The sequence below is a fragment of the Rattus norvegicus genome, chromosome 7 (assembly GCF_021556685.1).
Source record: "Rattus norvegicus strain SHRSP/BbbUtx chromosome 7, alternate assembly SHRSP_T2T, whole genome shotgun sequence".
NCBI lineage: Eukaryota > Metazoa > Chordata > Mammalia > Rodentia > Muridae > Rattus > Rattus norvegicus.
Window position 1 is genome coordinate 37,440,463 of NC_141540.1, and position 19,561 is coordinate 37,460,023.

Below are 19,561 nucleotides of genomic sequence, written 5' to 3' on the forward strand. Positions count from 1 at the left end.
ATCACCCACCAGGTCCTCCCCACTTCTTCACTCACCCAGATCTACACTGCTTTTTTTTTTTGTCTCATCAAAATACCAGTAAACATTTAAAAATAATAAGATAGAATAAAAATAAACAGGGAGGAAAAAGAACCAAAACGAAAGCACAAAAAGCATGGAATAAAAGGCACGCTGTGCTCTATATGAAAGTTGGCGTCAGAATTTCAAACAGCGGACATGAAGTTAGGAGATGCCTGGTTGTACCATCGGGGAGTTTCAGGAAGTACAATCTCAGACCCACACCACACAACCAGAGAAGGAACCCCCGCTGCCTCCACCATCAGTCCTACGCCTTCACTGCCTCCACTGTCAGTCTTGATTTCAACTTCGAACTTTATCTTAGACACAGTCAACTTTGGTTCAAAACTTGGGGTTCTTATAGACTGGCTATCATAGACTAAATAATTCCCTCTCTTGTCTTGTTTCCCAGTTTCACTGTTAAAGGACTTAAAACATGCAAATATAGTAACGTTGCATGACATCGTTCACACGGACAAGTCTTTGACTCTGGTCTTTGAGTACCTGGTAAGCATTTAATACAATTTAGCATTCTATTTTGCTTTGATATAATAGAACGTTGGATCTTTCAACAGCCTCAGGGACATTGTTGTTTAAGTATTGGTGCTTAAATGTGGTGTGATGAATTCTGTATGATTCCTTGAAAAGCAACTTCGTTCTAAAATTAACCTCCGTTGGGCTGGGCAGATGGCTCCATGGATAAGGGTGTTTACCACCATGACTGACAACTTGAGTTCTGTGCCTGGAACTTAACATAGAATAGAATCAACTCCCTGGAGTTGTCCACGGATCCCCGCACGCATGCCGTGGCACATATGTGTGCACCCCCAACATATAAATTAACGTTTTAAAAAAGAAAGCTCCCCAGTTAGCCAGCCATGCCTTCCCAAAGGCATGGTCAGCTGAAGTGCCGTACGTGTCTTTCCAGGACAAAGACCTGAAGCAGTACATGGACGACTGTGGGAGCATCATGAGCATGCACAACGTCAAGGTAGGCCTGGCCTGGCGCGAGGCGCAGCGGGCTGTATGGCCCGGGCAAGTAGGCCGGCCCCGCACGTGATTTCCCGTTGGTGTCTAAGCATAGTTAGTCAGCGTCTGCTGCTGGATGTACTAAGCTGTTAAAAACCAGACCCTGTGGGGTGCTGCTTCCTTTCCAAGGTCTCTTACATTTTGACATTTTCTTTGAGAGCAATCCTTTATATGTAGGATGGATAGCCAAGTATATTCTGGATTAAAAAGCCCTTAAGATAAATGATAAAAAGCCCTTAAGATAAATATAAATGGTGGGTTTGTACTGTGAAAGGTCCTTTTTAAGGATAAACGTCACTAATATATTTAAAGTAGCATTTGAAATAGTCAACTGGACAAGGTCAGAAACTTATAGGTATCTTGATAGCTGAGCTAGAAATATTGATCTGTGTGATGAGAAGAAAATGGGTGTGTTCTCTTAGCATTAGTTATCTAAGAGGTGACGCTGGGGAAGTTTGCTAAGACACCTACTGCTGGATGAGACTCAAAAGTTACTTAAATAAAATTAGTTTAACATGGCTGAATTTTCACAATAGACGTCTTTGACCAGACTGGCATACCCTAAATTTATCAAAGACTTATTTATGCAAAATTAACAGTTCCTGGAAACTTATTTTGGAAGAAGGCACTGTGCCGTGTGTGGTTGAGACATTTCTAATTCTGTAAATAGTAAATTTAACTTTTTTTCTTTAAATAGTAACTCGGTGGATCCAGAGGAAAGCCAGTTTCTGTTACTAACAGAATGCTCTGAAAACAGGCAGAACAGGGCTTTGAATGGATTTCCATGTGTTCTAGGAGGGTTTTTTTAAAAATACTTTATTATATTTTATAAGATATTATGAATAACATTTGTGAATTTTTGTTCTGTTAATTTTGTTTTCTCTGCTTGAAGCAATAATTTGGAAACAGAATAGAGTTTAACTGTCATAATTGACAAAGGTTTGCAAAGTCCGTGCATGCGGCCGCATATGGCGGCTGTAAGGTGGAAAGAAAGTGTTTTACTGTCTGTCTGTTAAAATCACACTTCACGTTTCCCACGGATAGAAAGTTCAGATACTGAGATAATAATTGTGGAGTTTTCAGAACAGAGCAGTGGCAACTCTGGAAACAGCGTCTAAGAATTCTTTCAGGCCCTTCCGCATCCTCTGCAGTGGATGCACGCTGCGTCCTCTCTATGCAGTCTCTTTCTGCTAACCACAAAGAACCCAAATGCTTTCCTTCTTCTAAAATACATAGAGCCCTTGGCCATTAACCTTACAGTAGTCCCTTTTCTGTCATTCAGAGTACAATAGTGCCAGGGCCCCTTTCTGAGTCACAGTGGAGCTTGAAGAGTGAGTAGGAAGCGCTCAAAGTCAAGTGCCCAGGCAGTGCGGGGGAAGCCACTTACTCTTACAGCAAATGGCTTGCCAGGGCTACACAGCACCTTTCTCTTCTGATAGCTTGGCTCTTCTGAAAAACCACCAAATATGGTGCCCTTTTAAGTTGATGCTGCCCCAGATCATCAGGGAAGTGTGTGTGTGTGTGTGTGTGTGTGTGTGTGTGTGTGTGTGTGTGTGTTTCTTAGAAGGAGGAAATCAGTGGCGGGGTTTGGGGGTTTGGTTGGTTGTTACAATAGAATTTTATAATCAAACTCTAGGCCCCTAACCACTGAACTTATGTTGTTCAACATTTTATTTGTAGTATTTATTTTCCTGATTATCATTAGGTTAAAAGCTAATCGATTAAGTTTTACATTGAACAGTAAACAGTCAAATTCAGAAAATAGCCGTAAGATGAAACGATGTCACTTTAACTGGCTTTACTTGATTGCTCTTTGTAGTGAGACCCGTTAAGACTGCTTTTCATTTGTTTCTGCAGCTGTTCCTGTACCAGATTCTCCGTGGTTTGGCATATTGCCATAGAAGAAAAGTGTTGCACCGGGACCTGAAACCACAGAACCTCCTCATTAATGAAAGAGGAGAACTAAAGCTGGCTGACTTTGGTATGGAGAGACAAGATGTTCAGAAATAACTTGCAGGTGGCTAAGCGAGAAAACCACCATTGTCACAGTGCCATCCCTTTTCTGTGGGTTTTGACGTGTTCTCTGTAGCTCAGAGATATGTGATAGAATTTAGGTGGATGGTTCATTGGTGACAACTCTAACATGCGAGTGTTCCCTAGCATGGTTAGACCTCTAGTAGACTTCCCAGGGTCTCAGTGGGATTCCCAGTGTGAATTCTACTGTCGCTCCCTGCTTTTTCCTGAGTCACTCTTTGCACTGAGGACTCAATACCAGTAGGAGGTAGAGTCACCCGTTCCTCTGCGTGTTGGGGTATCCAGGGCAGGGCCACGTGTAGTCTTCACTGCTTACATTTTTAGGGGAAAGTGTCTGTTATACTTGGGATACGTGATACCACAGTACCATTTGTTTTCCTAAATCTTGAGCCTAGAGTATAAGTCTTTACAGTATTTCTTGTGATAAAACGAAGACCATACATAAACCACAGTGGCCTCACAGAAACAACAGTAGTCGAAAGAGGAAGATTATTAAGGGCTGCTTTTTTTTTTTTTTTTAAAGAAACACCATTTTACTAGGAAAATTTGGACCAGTAGACCAATTATTGAGACTTTGACATTTGGTTTTCTGAAAAATGAATTGTCCTTTAGTCTGAGGTAGGCATCTATCTGTTGATATTTCATGGGTGTAGCTCCCCTGACACTTGTGGGAGGTGTTCTCTCCACAGATTTCCTGTTCCGCAAGCTCCTTCTTCTGCCCCCTCTTGGGAGACGATCCCTGAGCCTTAGGTGCGGGACTGTGCTGTGGATGGGTCCGTGGGGACTGTGGAGCCATGGCAGGGGCTGTGGTATAGATGGATCAGTTGATGTGGGGCCACGTGCTCACTTGTTCTTTGCATTTTGATCAGTTGTGCGAGTTTTATATTGGAATCATCTGTTCCAAAACAGTTGGGGTTTTTTTGTTTTTTGTTTGTTTTTGTTGTTTTTTGTTTTTGTTTGTTTGTTGGAAGTTTTGAGCTACCTTACTTCTGTGGGTATAAGGATAAATAGTTGTGATGCAATTAGCAATTGTGCTGGCTTAGTAAAATGGCAGCTACAGGCTCTTCTTCAGGATCCAGATCATGGTAATAGGCAAGGGGGAAGTCTCCAGAGACTCAACTCTAGAAGAAAACCGCAAGTCACTAAGGAATCTCGGGTGTGGGAGAAATCATCTTCCCCAGGCAAGAGCCTTGCTCCAAGTTACCCAGGACCAAGTGATTGTGGTCATATATGTCCAAGTACCATTATATGAGCTGAACAGACTATGTTTATATATTTAGGAATATACCTATGTAGACGTATGTGTGCGTGCATGTGTGTGTGTATGTGTTTTAAAGAAAAAGAGGCTCTGGATTGAGATCTGAGAGAGCAAGTGTCAGGAAAGGTGTGTAACATTGGAGGAGTTGGAAAAGGAAGAGGGAACAATGTGATTTGTATTTTCATTTCAAAAAATTAAAAATGAATTGCCATTTTAATAAAAAATTAAGTTAACATATTTATCTATAACTCAGTATATTAATATAACACAAATATATAAAAAGGGAAAACAACTAGAAGTATTTTTGTCGATATTATTCAAGTTTTCTTTCTTCTTTTTTTTTCGGAGCTGGGGACCAAACCCAGGGCCTTGCGCTTGCTAGGCAAGCACTCTACCACTGAGCTAAATCCCCAACCCCATTTATTCAAGTTTTCAAACAAAATTTAGTATTTGAAAATTTGGACCTGCTACTTTGGCCATATTTACTAACTTGTTAGAGACAACACAGAGAGACGTACATGTGAACTGTGGATACTTTTAAGGAATACATAGCTGTTTATAATACATATCTCAAAGATCAGTATTTTCCCAATTACCAGGAAATGATACTACAGAGTGTGCACGGATAAACATGTAATTACAGCACCAGGCAGAGCAGTGGGCTGCAGTGGAAGCAGGAGCAGGTCAGCGTGGCACTCCTTTTACCTACGTTTTACTAAGGCCGCGGTCTCTCCGGCTCTAGCACGGCCACAGACGATGGTTCGTGGCTTCACTTCAGCAGAGGCGCTAGGGTCCTCCTTTCTCTCTTGGTCTCTGTGTGATTTATTCTTGTCATATGTATGCAAGTGATTACAAATTTGATGTGCTGCCCTGTATATACCATGTATATCAAAGAAAATATGGAATCCAGTTATCCTTTATTAACATGACATTTAAGATAATAAGAATAGAAGACTTTTTTTTTTTTTTTTGCCTTGGAAAGTAACTTTTTATAGAGATGGTATTGCAGACAGCCTATTGTGACTGGCGAGCATTTGAGGATCGAATTGTTTCTGTTTTTGAATCAGGATCTCACTGTGTACTTGCATTGTCCTCAAACTCATGATCATCCTGCCTCAGTCTCTTGAATTACAGGATTGTAGGACAGGGTCGCTGCACCTGATTGTGTCTTAGTTTTAATCTGTAAATAAATACTTTAAGTTTTATCCCTTTTGGGTTACAGATACAGTAAATATCAATGATCCATGTAAAATAAAAACACTTCTTAATTTCGAGATGCTTACTCCAGATCTGAGAACTAGACGCTGCCCCTGGAAGGTTCCAGTCCCCCAATATGTCACCCACCATTTGACTGCTGCTGTTGTCTGCTTGGTGACTTGACTAGCAGCTCCGTCTATCCCTTTAGCTAATCTGATTTTATAGGATTTGACAGTAAAGTCCAGTAGCATGCTCTTCGCTTCTAGGAGTAAACCTTTTATATTGAAAGAACATTTTTAGAGTTAGCTTTGATTTTTGTGTTACATGCTTATAATTTGAATTATTTTAATAAATAAATTATGTTAGCGTTTGGGTTAGGACTGTGTGAAACATTTCACAAATAGGAGATTTTTTTTCAAGCGTTTTCTTAGTAACAAGTTAAAAACATGCCCTGGCTATTCCTAGATATTTGTTTATGTAGGACTTTTGTGGTTTGTTTGAAAGGGATTTGCTGTTGTCTACCTGAGATTGAAGCAGACTATTTCTTGAGCATTGTTTACGGTATTTCCCCTATAATCAGCCCTGCTCCCCTCCCCCCTTCATGCCAAGCTGTTTTTCATGCAGCTCGCGTGGAACCATGCAAAGGGTGTGTCACGGGCCATGGAAAATTTTTATCTGAGAATTCTTTGAATCTAATACTTGAACATTTTGCTTTTAACCTCCAGAAAGCAGATCTCACAACACAGTCATCAAGTTTCTGGTCCTTGGCTTGTGTTGTTGTTGTTGTTGTTGTTTTTGTTGTTATTGTTGCTGTTGTTGCATAGTGAGTACATAATATGGCTTCAAGTAATGAGTGTTGTTTAAGTTTGAATATTTCCACTGTTGGTTGACCCCCGCCCCTTGGTGGTATTGGGGATCAAAGTCAGAGAGAGCCTTGAATATGCTAGGCAAGCACTGTCTCTCCACCATATCTCTACCCTTTTGACTTACTCTCTATTCCTTTGAAAATTCCAATGTTACTACTATCAATGAAATTCACAAAAAAACAAGGTCACCATGGTATAGTGACTAAAAAAAACCAAGGAAGAGGAATCAGAGCTGCCCTACATCTTGCTAATTACTAAAATGTGTGGAAGAATAATTTGTTGGGCATGACTAAATCAAGCTGGCATGCTACGGTAAATTTAAATAATGTCAGCATTATACCAGTTTAATGAAATGTTGAATTACTGTTTATGACATTTTTCTTCCTTAATATTTTTTAATAAGATATGTAAAGTTTTTACATAGCAGCAATCTTAGCCTAAGTGCTATTGTTACTTGAAGCAAACTGTATGGTAAAAATAGGGATCTGTTTCTTCAGATCTAAACTCAGTGACCACAATCTAGAGGTTATGGGGAGCTAATCCTCTACCAGTGGCAAAGCAAGAAGGTTGGGAGCCGACCTTGTGTTTCTGGACGCAGTGGGGTCCACTCGAGGCTGACAAGGCAGACTTTTCTCTACAGCAGTCGGTATTATCCCAAAGTATCAAGGCCTCATTCTGAAGTTATTCATATGCCTTATGTCATTACAAAAGGACAAAGACCGCTCCAGGGAAATCACCAAATAGGTCCAAGGAAATCGCCAGTAAAATCCAACCGGTCCTATACCAATGATTTTTGTGGTTTTAATTAAAAAAAAATAGTATAGCAAATAAATGTGTCATTTGAGTTAAAAAAGTGATAGGTAGTTTTTATAACTGTAGCAAACGAACCGTGCCTCAGTGTCACTGACCGTTTTGGGTTAACTCTAGTCGGAAATCATCCTGGCACCATGACTCCATCACGACCAGCTTAGTTTCCCGTTGTATAACTACTGTGTTCAGTTTATATAATACCGACTTGGCCCAGAGCTACATACACTCAACAAAATTTGTAGAACCACTGTTTCGAAGTTGCAGGATGCATCTCTTTGACTGGTCGTGTGACACTGGGGCTAAGACCTTCAGCGCGTTGATGGATCTCAGTATATTTAACTCTTCTCTTTCCTTTCTCTGTAAAGGACTAGCCAGAGCCAAGTCAGTCCCCACCAAGACCTACTCAAATGAAGTTGTCACGCTGTGGTATCGGCCCCCTGACGTGCTTCTTGGTTCCTCGGAGTACTCAACTCAGATCGACATGTGGTAAGTAGAGATGCCGGTGCCGTTTATAGTTTTAAAGGAGTTAGCCGTTAACGGGGCATACTGACAAATACTTATTTATAAAGAGTTAATATGCCTTTGAGCAGTGAGTAAGAATCGAGGCGTGGAAATAAAACTATTTAGATTTAAATATCAAGGCAACGCTAACGACTCCATTAGACTAACCATCTCATTCACACTAGTAGCCTGTGCCTCCATCTCCTCCTTTAAGGAGGTGGGCACAATTGTGATAAAGTCCGGTAGATGCTGTTAAGACTGAATGGGCTAATGCGCAGAGAGCACTTGTGAAAAGAGTATGTGGTACACAGCGATTTCAGACAAGGATTGCGTCAGTGTGGAAAACATACCTACTTAAGTTGGTCAAAAATAATAGAATTTCAAAGACCTTTCTTATGCATTATGATGTCTGTATATGTGTTGCAGATATATGTACGTGTGTGTGTGTGTGTGTGTGTGTGTGTGTGTGTGTGTGTGTGTTTAAGCGCACTCGCCTATACATGCATGTACAAATGGAGGCCAGAGGTCAACAGGAAGCACGCTCAGATACCACTTTTCACTTTAAGGAAAAGTTACTCATTTATTACTTCTCTGAGACAGTCTTTCACTGAGCCTGGATAGGCTAGCTGGCCAGCGAGACCTGGGCCCTACCTGCCTCAGGCCGGTCACGCTTGTGTGCATACAATCTGGACTCAGCCTCTCATGAGTGCTGTAGCCACTGAGCCACCTCCCAGTCAACAGATACCGTGACGCCCTTGTGCCCGGTGCTGACGTCAGCGTTGCCCATAGGATAAATTACATTTACTGCCTATAGGATAAACTACATTTACTGCCTATAGGATAAATTCCATTTACTGCCTATAGGATAAATTCCATTTCCTTTATCCAGTAGTTACAGAGTTTCATAGACGTCTATAAACTTCCTTTTCCAACTCAACTCAGCCTATTTCTTAATACAGATCTTGTCTTTTAGCAGCGTTGCTCTCCTCGCTGTTCTTCAAAACAAGCCTGACTGGGCTCACCACGGTCTGCCCACTAGGCTCTCCTTTGTCCCTGCAGGCTCGTGTTTGACAGTTCCCCGGGGCTGGCCATCAGTGCCTTCCTGGGCATGCCCTGGCAGTCAGAGGCAGCTCTTTCTGAATCATGGCTGTGTTCATTATGTTTGTACTCCTCGTGTCTTGATAAGTTAGTGCTCGTTTCTGCTACTGTCTTGAGCAATTACATAGAGTTTCATTTGTAGGACTTTTCCCCTTAAGTTCTGATAAGATGTCTAAGATAAAGTTTATAATTTTAACTAGTCTAATTGTGTGGTTTTGAGATAGTAAGTTTGTTACATTATTGTACAACTATCGCTGCCATCCATCTTTTTAGAACTTCAAGGCTTTTTACTCTCTTAAATTTTTTTTAAAAACTGAGATTTTACCTGTTAGGCAAACCATTCTACTGTTTTCATTTGGTCCTGGGAATCAGGACACTACTGCTTGTCTCTGAGTTTACCTGTCCCAAGCAGCTCATGCAAGTGAGGTCCTGCTGTATCTGTTTGTCAGTCAGTCACTGACGGGCTTACTCAGCCTTTCTCGGTTACCATGGCGTCGTTACGGTCCGTCAGCACTGCGTGTAGTTAAGTTTCCTTGGTCGTTGAGCGTGCACACCTCGCTTTGTTTACTTGTTCAGCAATGGGGACACGTGAGCCTCTTCTCTCACCACTGTAAGCGGTGCTTCCTTGACGGGTGGACAGTGTTTCGCCTGGTTAGTTTCTCGTGCTTAATACCCAAAACGAAGATTGCAGGCCATAGCAATTATATTTCAAAATGTCTGAGGGATTATCGTATTTCCTATAACAACATGCCATTTCATTTTCCCTGTGCTGTTTTCAGTTTTCTCTACTTCTACTGGCTGTGAGCTCTTATGGACGACTGTGTCGCAACCTTGCATATATCCTGTAGTTCCTAGATGGTGATGCCTGTCCCTTGTCCCCTCTCCCTCCCTTACACACAGTCCCCAGTGACAGCACTCTGCTGTAGTAACTGCTTCCTGCATCAGTCATGAATCACTCATTCCCTTCTCTCTGAGCAAATCATTCATTCCCTTCTCTCTGAGTGAATCATTCATTCCCTTCTCTCTAAGTGAATCACTCATTCACTTCTCTATAAATGAATTACTCATTCACTTCTCTCTGAATCATTCATTCCCTTCTCTCTAAGCAAATCACTCATTCCCCTCTCTCTGAGTGAATCATTCATTCCCTTCTCTCTAAGTGGATCACTCATTCACTTCTCTCTGAGTGAATCACTCATTCCCTTCTCTCTGTGCTGCCGTAGCCACCATTACTTCCCAGTTTACCACAGTGATAGTTAGCACTCCATTACTAGTAAGTGTTGTTTTATTTTTTGAGAGTCCTACATAAAAGAAGTCTAGAGGTTTTAAGTGGGGAAAAAGGATTAGTAATGTATAAATTGAGACTGTAAATTTAATAAATTCATTGGATTCAAAAGTATCTTCACAGAAGATTTTCTGGGAGCCCAAAAATTTTTCAGAAAGGCAATCTTGAGAAAACATATCTTCTGCTACCCAATGTGTAAATGGACTGATTTTTTTTCTCTCTCTTTTTTTAAATGATGTATTTTGAAGGGGAGTTGGCTGCATTTTCTTTGAAATGGCTTCTGGAAGACCACTGTTTCCAGGGTCAACTGTGGAAGATGAACTGCACTTAATATTTCGACTACTAGGTAGGAGAGAAGTCTTCTCCCTGTGATTCACACCTGCAGTTGCCTGGTTAACTTAGGACTGTGTCTGTAAGGCGTCCGTACACATGCGTCCCATAGCTGTCACCATAAGAACCGCAGTTGGCTTAGATGCTACAAGGGGAGATTTTTTCCAAGGTGACTCATTTAGCTTCATTTCATAAAGATTTCATGAAAGATTTGACCTTAGACATATTATTAACAACTCTTCCTAGTGTAGGTGATGTCCTATGGATAGAAAGGGGATTTTATCATATTTAAGATATATTTGAATGGGCCCCAATCCACATGTATGTATGTAGTGTCCCTAAGTGTATACACACATACAATATTTTAATTTCAATTGAAAAGTTAAATCATTTAATAAGAGCATCATGTTTTTTAGGACAGTTCTTATGCCTGTTGATAGGTGTTTGCACACATATAATTTAAATGCTTATCATGAATTTATTCTTTTAATTCAGGAACTCCATCTCAGGAAACTTGGCCAGGTGTTTCTTCAAATGATGAATTCAAGAACTACAACTTCCCAAAATATAAGCCACAACCTCTAATTAATCATGCACCCAGGTATTTTTTTTTCTTTTTAAGTGGGAAGGGCCAGGCCCACGGGACTCGTCTTGTTTGGTGTCCTTGCACAGGAAGGGCTCGGGACTGATACAGGGCAGCTTTTCATTACTGTGCAATGTAACTTCAGTCAGCCTACCCCTTCCTTTGACATAGTAACAGCTTACCCCTTCCTTTGACATAGTAATTTTATAAATCAGCGGCCAAGAATCACCAAAACATTCGAATAGAATTGAGCTGTGAAGAGAATACAGAATGCACATATCGGAATTCTAGAGCTTACGTGGATAGATCCACAGAGGCCAAGACAGCACTGCTGCCTGGCGGCCGTTGGCTGCGTCCCTGAGCTCATTTCTGTTACTGAAGTTTCCCTAACTCAATGCTGTACAGTAGCCATTGCTTAGCAGGCTGTGTTTATATAATTTTGTTGATGGCTTGTGTCTACTTTGAACCCCATTAATATATGTTGGGATCACTGTTGCAATGTTTTTACCTCTATGCTAGGACAGCGATATTCCGGTGAGCCTGCCAACATTGGCACACCAAATACTTGTACCCTTGTAGCCTGTTTAAACTTCCCCTGAGTAGAGCTTACTTTGGGGATAGAGTGCTAACTTCAAACGTTCTACAGTGTTAGTAATTTTTCTTAAATATTGAAATTTCGAGCGGCAGTCCGTTCATGATTTGTCCTGAAGCAAATGACAAGATGAGCTTTTTAGGGCTGAAACAGATCTGGGTCTTTGAAAGCAGTAAAGATGGCTATTTTAGGGCACTTGGATTTGGTAAATGGAAGCATTTGGAAAATAATTTTATCCGAAAAGTTTCTATCATAAAAGAATAAATGGACACTTGTTTTGGTTTATCTTTTGTTTCTAGGTTAGATTCTGAAGGAATTGAGTTGATAACAAAGTTTCTTCAGGTAAGCCACGTCTTATTTTGTGACGCTAAATGGATCATTAAGTGTCTCTTCCCTCAGGAAAATAGAATCAGTTGTACTCCCTCAAATACTGTTAGCGACAATGGGATGGTTACGGTCTTTCGAGGCTGCTTCAGCCAGCTCACAGTCTCGTTCTTTGCGGCTGTTTCTCCGTCCTCTGCTCCCTAGTGCTTGCTGCCTTGCGGCATGCTGCCCTTTCAAGTAGCGCTCCGGTTTCCCCAGAGCAGGCAGAAGAGATGGCAGGGCGGGACTTGCCACATTAACTCCCCTACATCCCAAAAGCATAGGCTTTTCCCAAGTCTCCTTGGCCAGAACATTCACTGTAGAAACAGAACAACACAAAGAGAGTCTGGGAATTGGGGAATTAGCCTCAACCTGCAACAGTCATGGTTCGTGATTTATCTGTTGGAGCTGGAAGCATGAACATCTTGAATTTGCAAATCTAGGTTGTGTCATTTAGGAGACTTGCAGTGGGCTTTATCTGTTGAGATCGTTGGGCCTAAAGGCACTAACTGGGCGTGCTCTGTCAGTACACCGCAGTTCACAAAGGAAAAGAGCACTAATGATTGAATACTTCAGGAAAATACAAGGAATCTAATTTTTATGAGGAGGCTGAGCTAGGAAGTGTGGAATTGAGATCGAATTATCTTCATGCTTTGAGTGTGTTGGGAGGACTCTAAAGTGATGTTAAAAAATTGTCAAGTAATCAAGAACTTTGTTAAGTAGTTCTAAGTACTAATTTATCCTTCTTCAACTTTTTACGGTAATTAGACAGAAGGTTAATGAAATGGCTTTTTGCTTTTTCACAGTATGAATCTAAGAAAAGGGCTCCAGCAGAAGAGGCCATGAAACATGTGTACTTCCGAAGTCTAGGGCCGAGAATACATGCTTTACCAGAAAGTAAGAAGCCTCGAGTTCGTTCCTTCTACTCATTTGTCTAGGAGTGAGCATCGGGAGGTTTATAGAGTTTAAAAAGAGGTGGTTGTTGATTTTTATACCTAAGATTTTTAGTCCTTTTTTTTTTTAAATCAAATCATAATTTTTCCAAGGAAGTTTTTCTTGACTGGTTTTTCTTGTTCATGTCTTGTAATATTGAGTATATATATATTGTCTCTACTCAGTGAGAAATGAGTCATATTTGAGTGTGAGTCATTAATCTTCCTTGATTTAAATCAATATGCTGGCACCATCATCCTCAGCCCTAGTGTGGCTCAATTTCTTTGTTAAAAGTGGATTTCTAGATTGGATGGGTGGGCGCCATGCTTGCTGTGCAGTGCAGACCTGGTTCGGGTCCCCAGGCCCCTGTAAAAGCACTGTGGAGATTAAGGACGAACAGTCACTAAGCAGATGCTTCCCAGGTGAAAGTGATTTCCTTCCTGAGGAGATACAAAGAAAGTCCCCCTTTCTTGCAATTGCTCTGGTGACATTGTCCCTACGAAGTTAGTGAGTCTGTTATCAAAATCACCAGAGTAGAAAACTCCCCAGGCCTGAGGTAGCTATTTAATTTTGTCCATCCTGTCTTAAAGTAGTCCAGTGTTTAAAGTGGGCTGAGCAGGGAAGGAGGACAGCGTTTGGGAAGTCAGCTGTGAGGGCCATTCCTCAGTTCCCATTCCCTTTCACTAGGTAGTCCTTGTTAACCGAGGGTCATGGAACAGTCAGCAGCAAAGCCCATCAGAAAATCCACAGGACTTCTCCCATAGAGTTTGGCTTTCTGTCTAGAACATGGGGACAAATGGGCAATCTTTCCATGGGGCTATAACTTTTGGGGGCACAGTATGGATGTTTGATGTTGAATAATCGTTTTGTGCTTTTTGAATAATTATGGTTGGTCTAGATTTGTCATTAATATCTGGTGATTTCTGTCTGTTCATTTCAGGCGTATCAATATTCAGTTTGAAAGAGATTCAGTTGCAAAAGGACCCGGGTTTTCGAAATTCTTCCTATCCAGAGACAGGTGTGTTTGTCATAAACCATTTCACATGTCGATCATGAATTTTTTTTCGTGGAGCCAAGCTTTGGGTTTATAAATCGATCAGTAAAATTATTGATGTAAAAAAAAAAACCAACAATGTACAGTGCATCCCAAAACTCTGTATTTTTAGAATTGCATATACTTGCTGTTCTGTACAATGTGGGCAGCGCAGTAAATCTTCAGAGAGAAATGTGATTCAGTCAAGTCAGGGATCCTGCGAGCTGCAGATGGCACAGAGACCTTTCACAAGTGACCTGGCTTGACCACTGCACACGCCATCCCTGGTACCCGAGGCAGAAGACACGGCTTGTGCTTACCTAGCCATCCGCTTCGTCACTCGGAAGCCTAGAAGCTGTAGACTGACCCCGTCAACACAAAGGCCCTTTAAGACAGTGCCGACCACTCTTACCGTGGAATAGTAGCGTTTGCTGGTGGGAATGTTAGCCTCCTAGAGTCACCAAATACTGTATGTGGGATAATCACTGAGCCTTGAACTGCCTCATGAAATGACTTTATATTTTAGGACATGGGAAGAACAGAAGACAGAGCATGCTCTTTTAAGTCTGGTAGCTTGGTCTCAAGCCCAGCCCCAGCCTTTCTTACCAGCCATGGACTCAGAGCTGAAGGCAGTCATTTCTTGTGCTGGACTTGGGATCTCCGTGTGTCTGCACTGTCCTCTTCCCAGTGGAGTCTTTTTATTTCAGACCTACAGATTGTTTTTATATTTCTTGTCACAGTGTGACAATTTTTTTTTTTTTTGTACAGTTGGTTTTAAGGTCTTCTCTGCCTGTAGAGCCAGGAGGTTACAGCTCTCAATGTAACTGTGGCTGCAGATTTGTGCAGGACTGAGAAACACAGTGCATTATTTATTGTGGAATCATTGCTGCTAAATAACTACTGTCTGTTTATTTAACACAACAGTTGAATGCCTGAAGAAGTTGCAGTGGCTTTATTAGATGTGAACGCATCTGTTTCTCCTCACAAATTGTTTGACTGCTGCATTTCGTTGTTGTTTTGTTTTGTTTGTTTGTTTGTTTTTAAAAAAAAATTAAACTGCAGTGTTTCCTGGAATGTATATTTAGCTTTGCTTAGCAGTAAAATAAGTGAGCCATCGTGAACACTCGAAGTTCGTGCTACTTATAATTTCTTAGGAGCATTGGCCAATAGAGTAGCTGAGAGAGGGACAGCACCGTGTGTTTGGGAAGCGTGTAATGTGAGGGGCTGAGCCAAGCAAATGAATAGCAGCCATTTTGGGTTCCCACATCAGACACCAATCAACTAAGAACACCAAGTTATCCATTTTTACCTATTCCTCACCTGAGAGATGTCTACTGCCTCTTCGTATGCCTACACTTGATTAACTTTTACACTGTGCTTTCAGTTAACATTTAACCGTAGAGGTCATTCAAACAGGAAAAGCCTTGCTGCTGTTTGTCTGAAGCACGTTTCTTTTCCTAGATACTACTTCATTTTGAGGAACAGTTTCTTTCACTTGGGGGCTGTGTATGTTTCAAATAACGTTCACTTGGAATAACCAGCTGAAAGCTGGACTCTGTCTTTAAATGGAGCCATGATGAATTAGAAATGAGAAATAAGAGCCCAGAGGACTGCCTTAGCATTGTGGGTATTATCTGCTCATCAGAGACACTAACAGTGTAACTTGAATTATGCATGTCCTTGACCATCACAGACACTCGGTGTTGGTAACCGTGTCTTAGGCATTCGTGTTCATCGTTAAGGACTATTGGTTAGTGCATCTTACAACTAGAAATCTTAATTGGTATACTTTGAAATGGTCATGTAAGTTTTTGCCTTATATCATGAAAATAGTTATAACTTAATTTTTGTCCTGCCATTCACTGTAAAACATTCAGGGTCCTCTCATTTCTGTTCAGGAAATCCTGTAGTTTATTGTTTGTTATTTAACAGTATTAAAGTGAGTTTTTGTATATTTTCATTTTAACTTTATTTGTGAATAGTGATTGTGGCATGTTTGGGGATGTTATTTTAATATTTCACAATACTGAAATTTTAATTTTTTTTTTTAAAAAAAGAAAGTTCTGGAAGAAACAGATTCATGTGTAACAGTGAATATTGGACCACTGCTGCTTTTCACGATTGTCAGCTGGTTTTATGTTAAGCCCCGTAGCCTAACTGCTGTTATTTCTAACTGACAGACATGTATTAATATTGTACTTTGAAGGTTATAAATATTATGTGAAAATTCCTTCCTTCGTTTTGAAATTTATAATAACTAAATCTCTGTGTTATATAAAATGTGATCTTTGTGGAGTCACCGTTCTTTCTTGGGGAAGAAAGCCGTGCACACCGGGGCCATTTTCCTTTTGTGGTATCCCTATAGAGTGAGAAGACGTCACTGCTGAAGGTGACAGCCGCCTCGCTCTTGCCCACCCTCCGGTTAGTCTCTCGTGATCTCCCGAGATAGAATTCTTTACTGGTGGAGTATCAGATTTGTCCGTTTGATTTGCAAACCGGCCTCAGCTGTCAGTGAGCTTGATTCTCGCGTATAAAAGCTTATAAAAAGTAAGGGGGCATGATTTAGAATTCTTTCTAGGGGTCCACGGACTTTAAGAAATTCAGCAAACAAATAGGCACGCATAGGTTGCTTTTGTCTGTTAACATTTCAGCCCTATCCTGATCCTGGAAACTGCAGAGAAGAGACTTAAAACTCGGAAAGACTGAACCTGGAATTCTCACAAGCCCCTTAAACTGACAAGGCCTCCGAAGGTAAGAGGTGCTACGTCACGCAGCGTGTCCAGGGTCCTATGTTACCAGCTGAACTTGAAAGAATATTTACGTTATAATCCATCTTTCAGACTCATGACTGTCCATGTTGGCTTTTCTTTATGCCTTTATGGTATTAACGACATGACGGTTACATTATTTATTTCCAGACGTTGAACTCACTAAAATATTCCATTTCTCCCTCCCAGCTTCTCATAACTATTAATTTACTCTCTGTATCTGTGAAGTTTCCTATTCTAGATATTTTCTGTCCTGGCAACCGTACCATATTTATATTTTACGTTTGGTTTATTTCTTTCAAGGCAATATCTTCAGAGTTTCTCTTCATGGCTGACTGACGTTCCCTTGTGACTGAACAGTGTACATGCTGTTGCGGTGAGCATTGGTGAACACACATGCTTGAGTTCCTGTCTCTATCTCTTTGGAGTGTGTGCATTAGAAGTAAAACTGCTGGTCAGACCTCACCAGCAGCTGCTCTATTAAATTCCTGGTAACGTGGGAGAGAGAATTCTTCATCCTTCAATACTCAGTCTTGTCAGTACCATCATCATGTCCCTTCTGACAGGCGCACACCGAAGGCCGCATTGACATTTACTCATGATTACCTACCTCAAGTGTCTTTTGTTTGTTTGGGTTTTGTTTTGTTTTTTTGCCTTTTGTAGACCTGCTTTAAAGAAAAGTTCTTCACGGAAAAATGTTGCCAGTTTTAATAACAGAGTCGCTTTGTTGAATTGTAGGGATTCTCTGTGGATTCCCAGTCTGCCCTTACAAAGCACATGATTTTCAGTACTTCCTCCTGCTCTCTGGTGACCTTTCACTTGCTCGTGGGAGCGAGGCCGAAGTGTCAGTGTCACTTCTCACTCACCTATTCCGTTGCTGACCTTTCACTTGCTCGTGGGAGCGAGGCCGAAGTGTCAGTGTCACTTCTCACTCACCTATTCCGTTGCCAGTGCCTTTGGTGTCAGATTTTACAAACCTATTGTCAGTTTTCTAAGACTGCAACTATCTGAAGTTTTATCTGCAAGTTCGGTTCATACAAATCCAGCTTCATTCTTTTGAATGTAAACAGTCGTTTTTCCATCACCACCATTTCTTGAGGAGGTGCCCACATTGAATGATCCTCACAACCTTATCAAAAACCAGTTTGCAGTAAATGCAAGGGTTTATTTCTGGACCCTCTGTTCTACTCCATCAATCCATACATCTATAGTCTGGCCATTCCAATTTTACCACAGGTCTTTTTTTTTTTTTTTCCTCAGTATAGCTTTTGGGACAGGGGACAAATTTTGAAATGAGGAAATACGAGTTATCCAATAGATATGTCCAGCCTTTTGACAGTTATATATAAAATGAACTACAAACAGAATCTCACAAGGTTTTAGTTGCTCAGGATTCTGGGTTGGGTTATAGTCGTAGCCATCCTTGGTCCCATGCAGCAGGCAGGCTGCAGGTTGGGTGTTTTGAGAGCTTGAGGTTACCTAGCATCCCCCGAACCTCTCCAGGTGAGTTTAGAAGAAGACAAACAATAGGCCCACATCGGCATCTCAGTGAGGATTGCACTGAGCTTAAGTCCCGTCCCCAAAGGTGGGCACTGCTCTCTCAACGTTTTTCCTGGTCCACAAGTTCGAGGTGTTCTCTGTTTATTTAGGTTGTCTTTAATGCTCTCAGCAATGGTCAGTAGTTTTTAATGTAAAAGTATTCCCCCTCCATGGTTGAATTTACTTCTCAGTATTTATTGCTGCCGGTGTAGGTGCGATAGCTTTCTTAGTTTCTGTTTGATTTTTCTTTTCATTGCTAGTGCTTGGAAATACAGATAATTTTGTTTTGTTTTGATTTTGTAACTTCCAACTTTGTTGACTTTTTTGCCTTTTTAAAGGTTTGTTGCTGTTGTCCATTCTTTACCTCTACGTACAAAATTACATCATCTGTAGGAAGAAATAGCTTGACTTTTTCATTTATAATTTGGATGCCTTTTCTTTCTTCTCTGTTCCTTTTTTTCCCCTTCATAATTGGTCCTTTAGAGCTCCAGTGTTACTGAGCAGTGAATGAAGGCCAGTAACTTGTGTTCCTGGTCTTGGGAAAAGCTTTCAGCCGTCCGTCTGTCCGTCCACCCGTCCACCACCCCTGTAACTAGGTGGGTGTGCATTCAGCCCTTATGTTTAAGGAGCTTCCTTCTCCCTAGTTTCCTGCGAGCTTTTACCAGGAGGTTACTGGTCGGTCGGCTTTATAGTTGAAAACGTTCTCGCAGTCGTTTGTGATGGCCGTGCTGTTTTCTTCACTCATTACCTTGATTGATTTTTTGTGTTACATCAGCATTTCGTTCCTGGAAAGAATCCCACTCGCGATGAAGGAAAGTTTAAGCATCCTTTTATGAAAACATTTGGGACCAAACGTGTCTCAGATTTCAAAGGGGTTTTTTTGCCCCCAGTTTGGAATATTTATTTGCCTGTGGTAATTGAACATCCCCGCTTCAAAACAATAAATCTGAAATGCTGCAAAACAATCTAAAAATGTTTTGATCATTGTTACTCTAAAAGTTTCAGGTGCCAACACCCTTTAGGTTTTATATCAGGGACGCTTAAGTTGTCATTCTTTAAACACGCTCTCCAATTTGCTAGTATTGAGAATTTTTGCCTGTATTTATAACGGGTCTGGCCTGCACTCTGCTTGCAGCATCTGTCTCCATTTAGTGTTAGCATTGCTGGCACCTGAGGTGAGTGAAGGAGTGTTCGCCCCCTTCAGTTATGTGAAGTGACTTAAGATGGCTTAGTTCTCCTAATCCCATGCTGCTTTGCATCTAGCTGTTTTTTATAGTAGGCCATC

The 19,561-nt window shown here is 41.1% G+C and overlaps 1 protein-coding gene across 4 annotated transcripts in view; it reads left to right on the forward strand.

Moving 5' to 3' along the window:
* Positions 1–16,264, forward strand: part of Cdk17 (cyclin-dependent kinase 17) — a 78,078-nt gene extending 61,814 nt beyond the window's left edge. For all 4 annotated transcript variants that reach the window (XM_087557151.1, XM_087557150.1, NM_001108082.2 and 1 more), the window contains 10 exon segments: positions 470–564; positions 986–1,048; positions 2,944–3,067; positions 7,617–7,737; positions 10,384–10,481; positions 10,961–11,066; positions 11,940–11,982; positions 12,810–12,900; positions 13,877–13,954; positions 14,496–16,264. In XM_087557151.1, coding sequence (XP_087413277.1) covers positions 470–564; positions 986–1,048; positions 2,944–3,067; positions 7,617–7,737; positions 10,384–10,481; positions 10,961–11,066; positions 11,940–11,982; positions 12,810–12,900; positions 13,877–13,954; positions 14,496–14,533 — 857 coding nt within the window. In that variant the 3' untranslated portion in view covers positions 14,534–16,264.
* Positions 16,265–19,561: the final 3,297 nt, after the last annotated feature.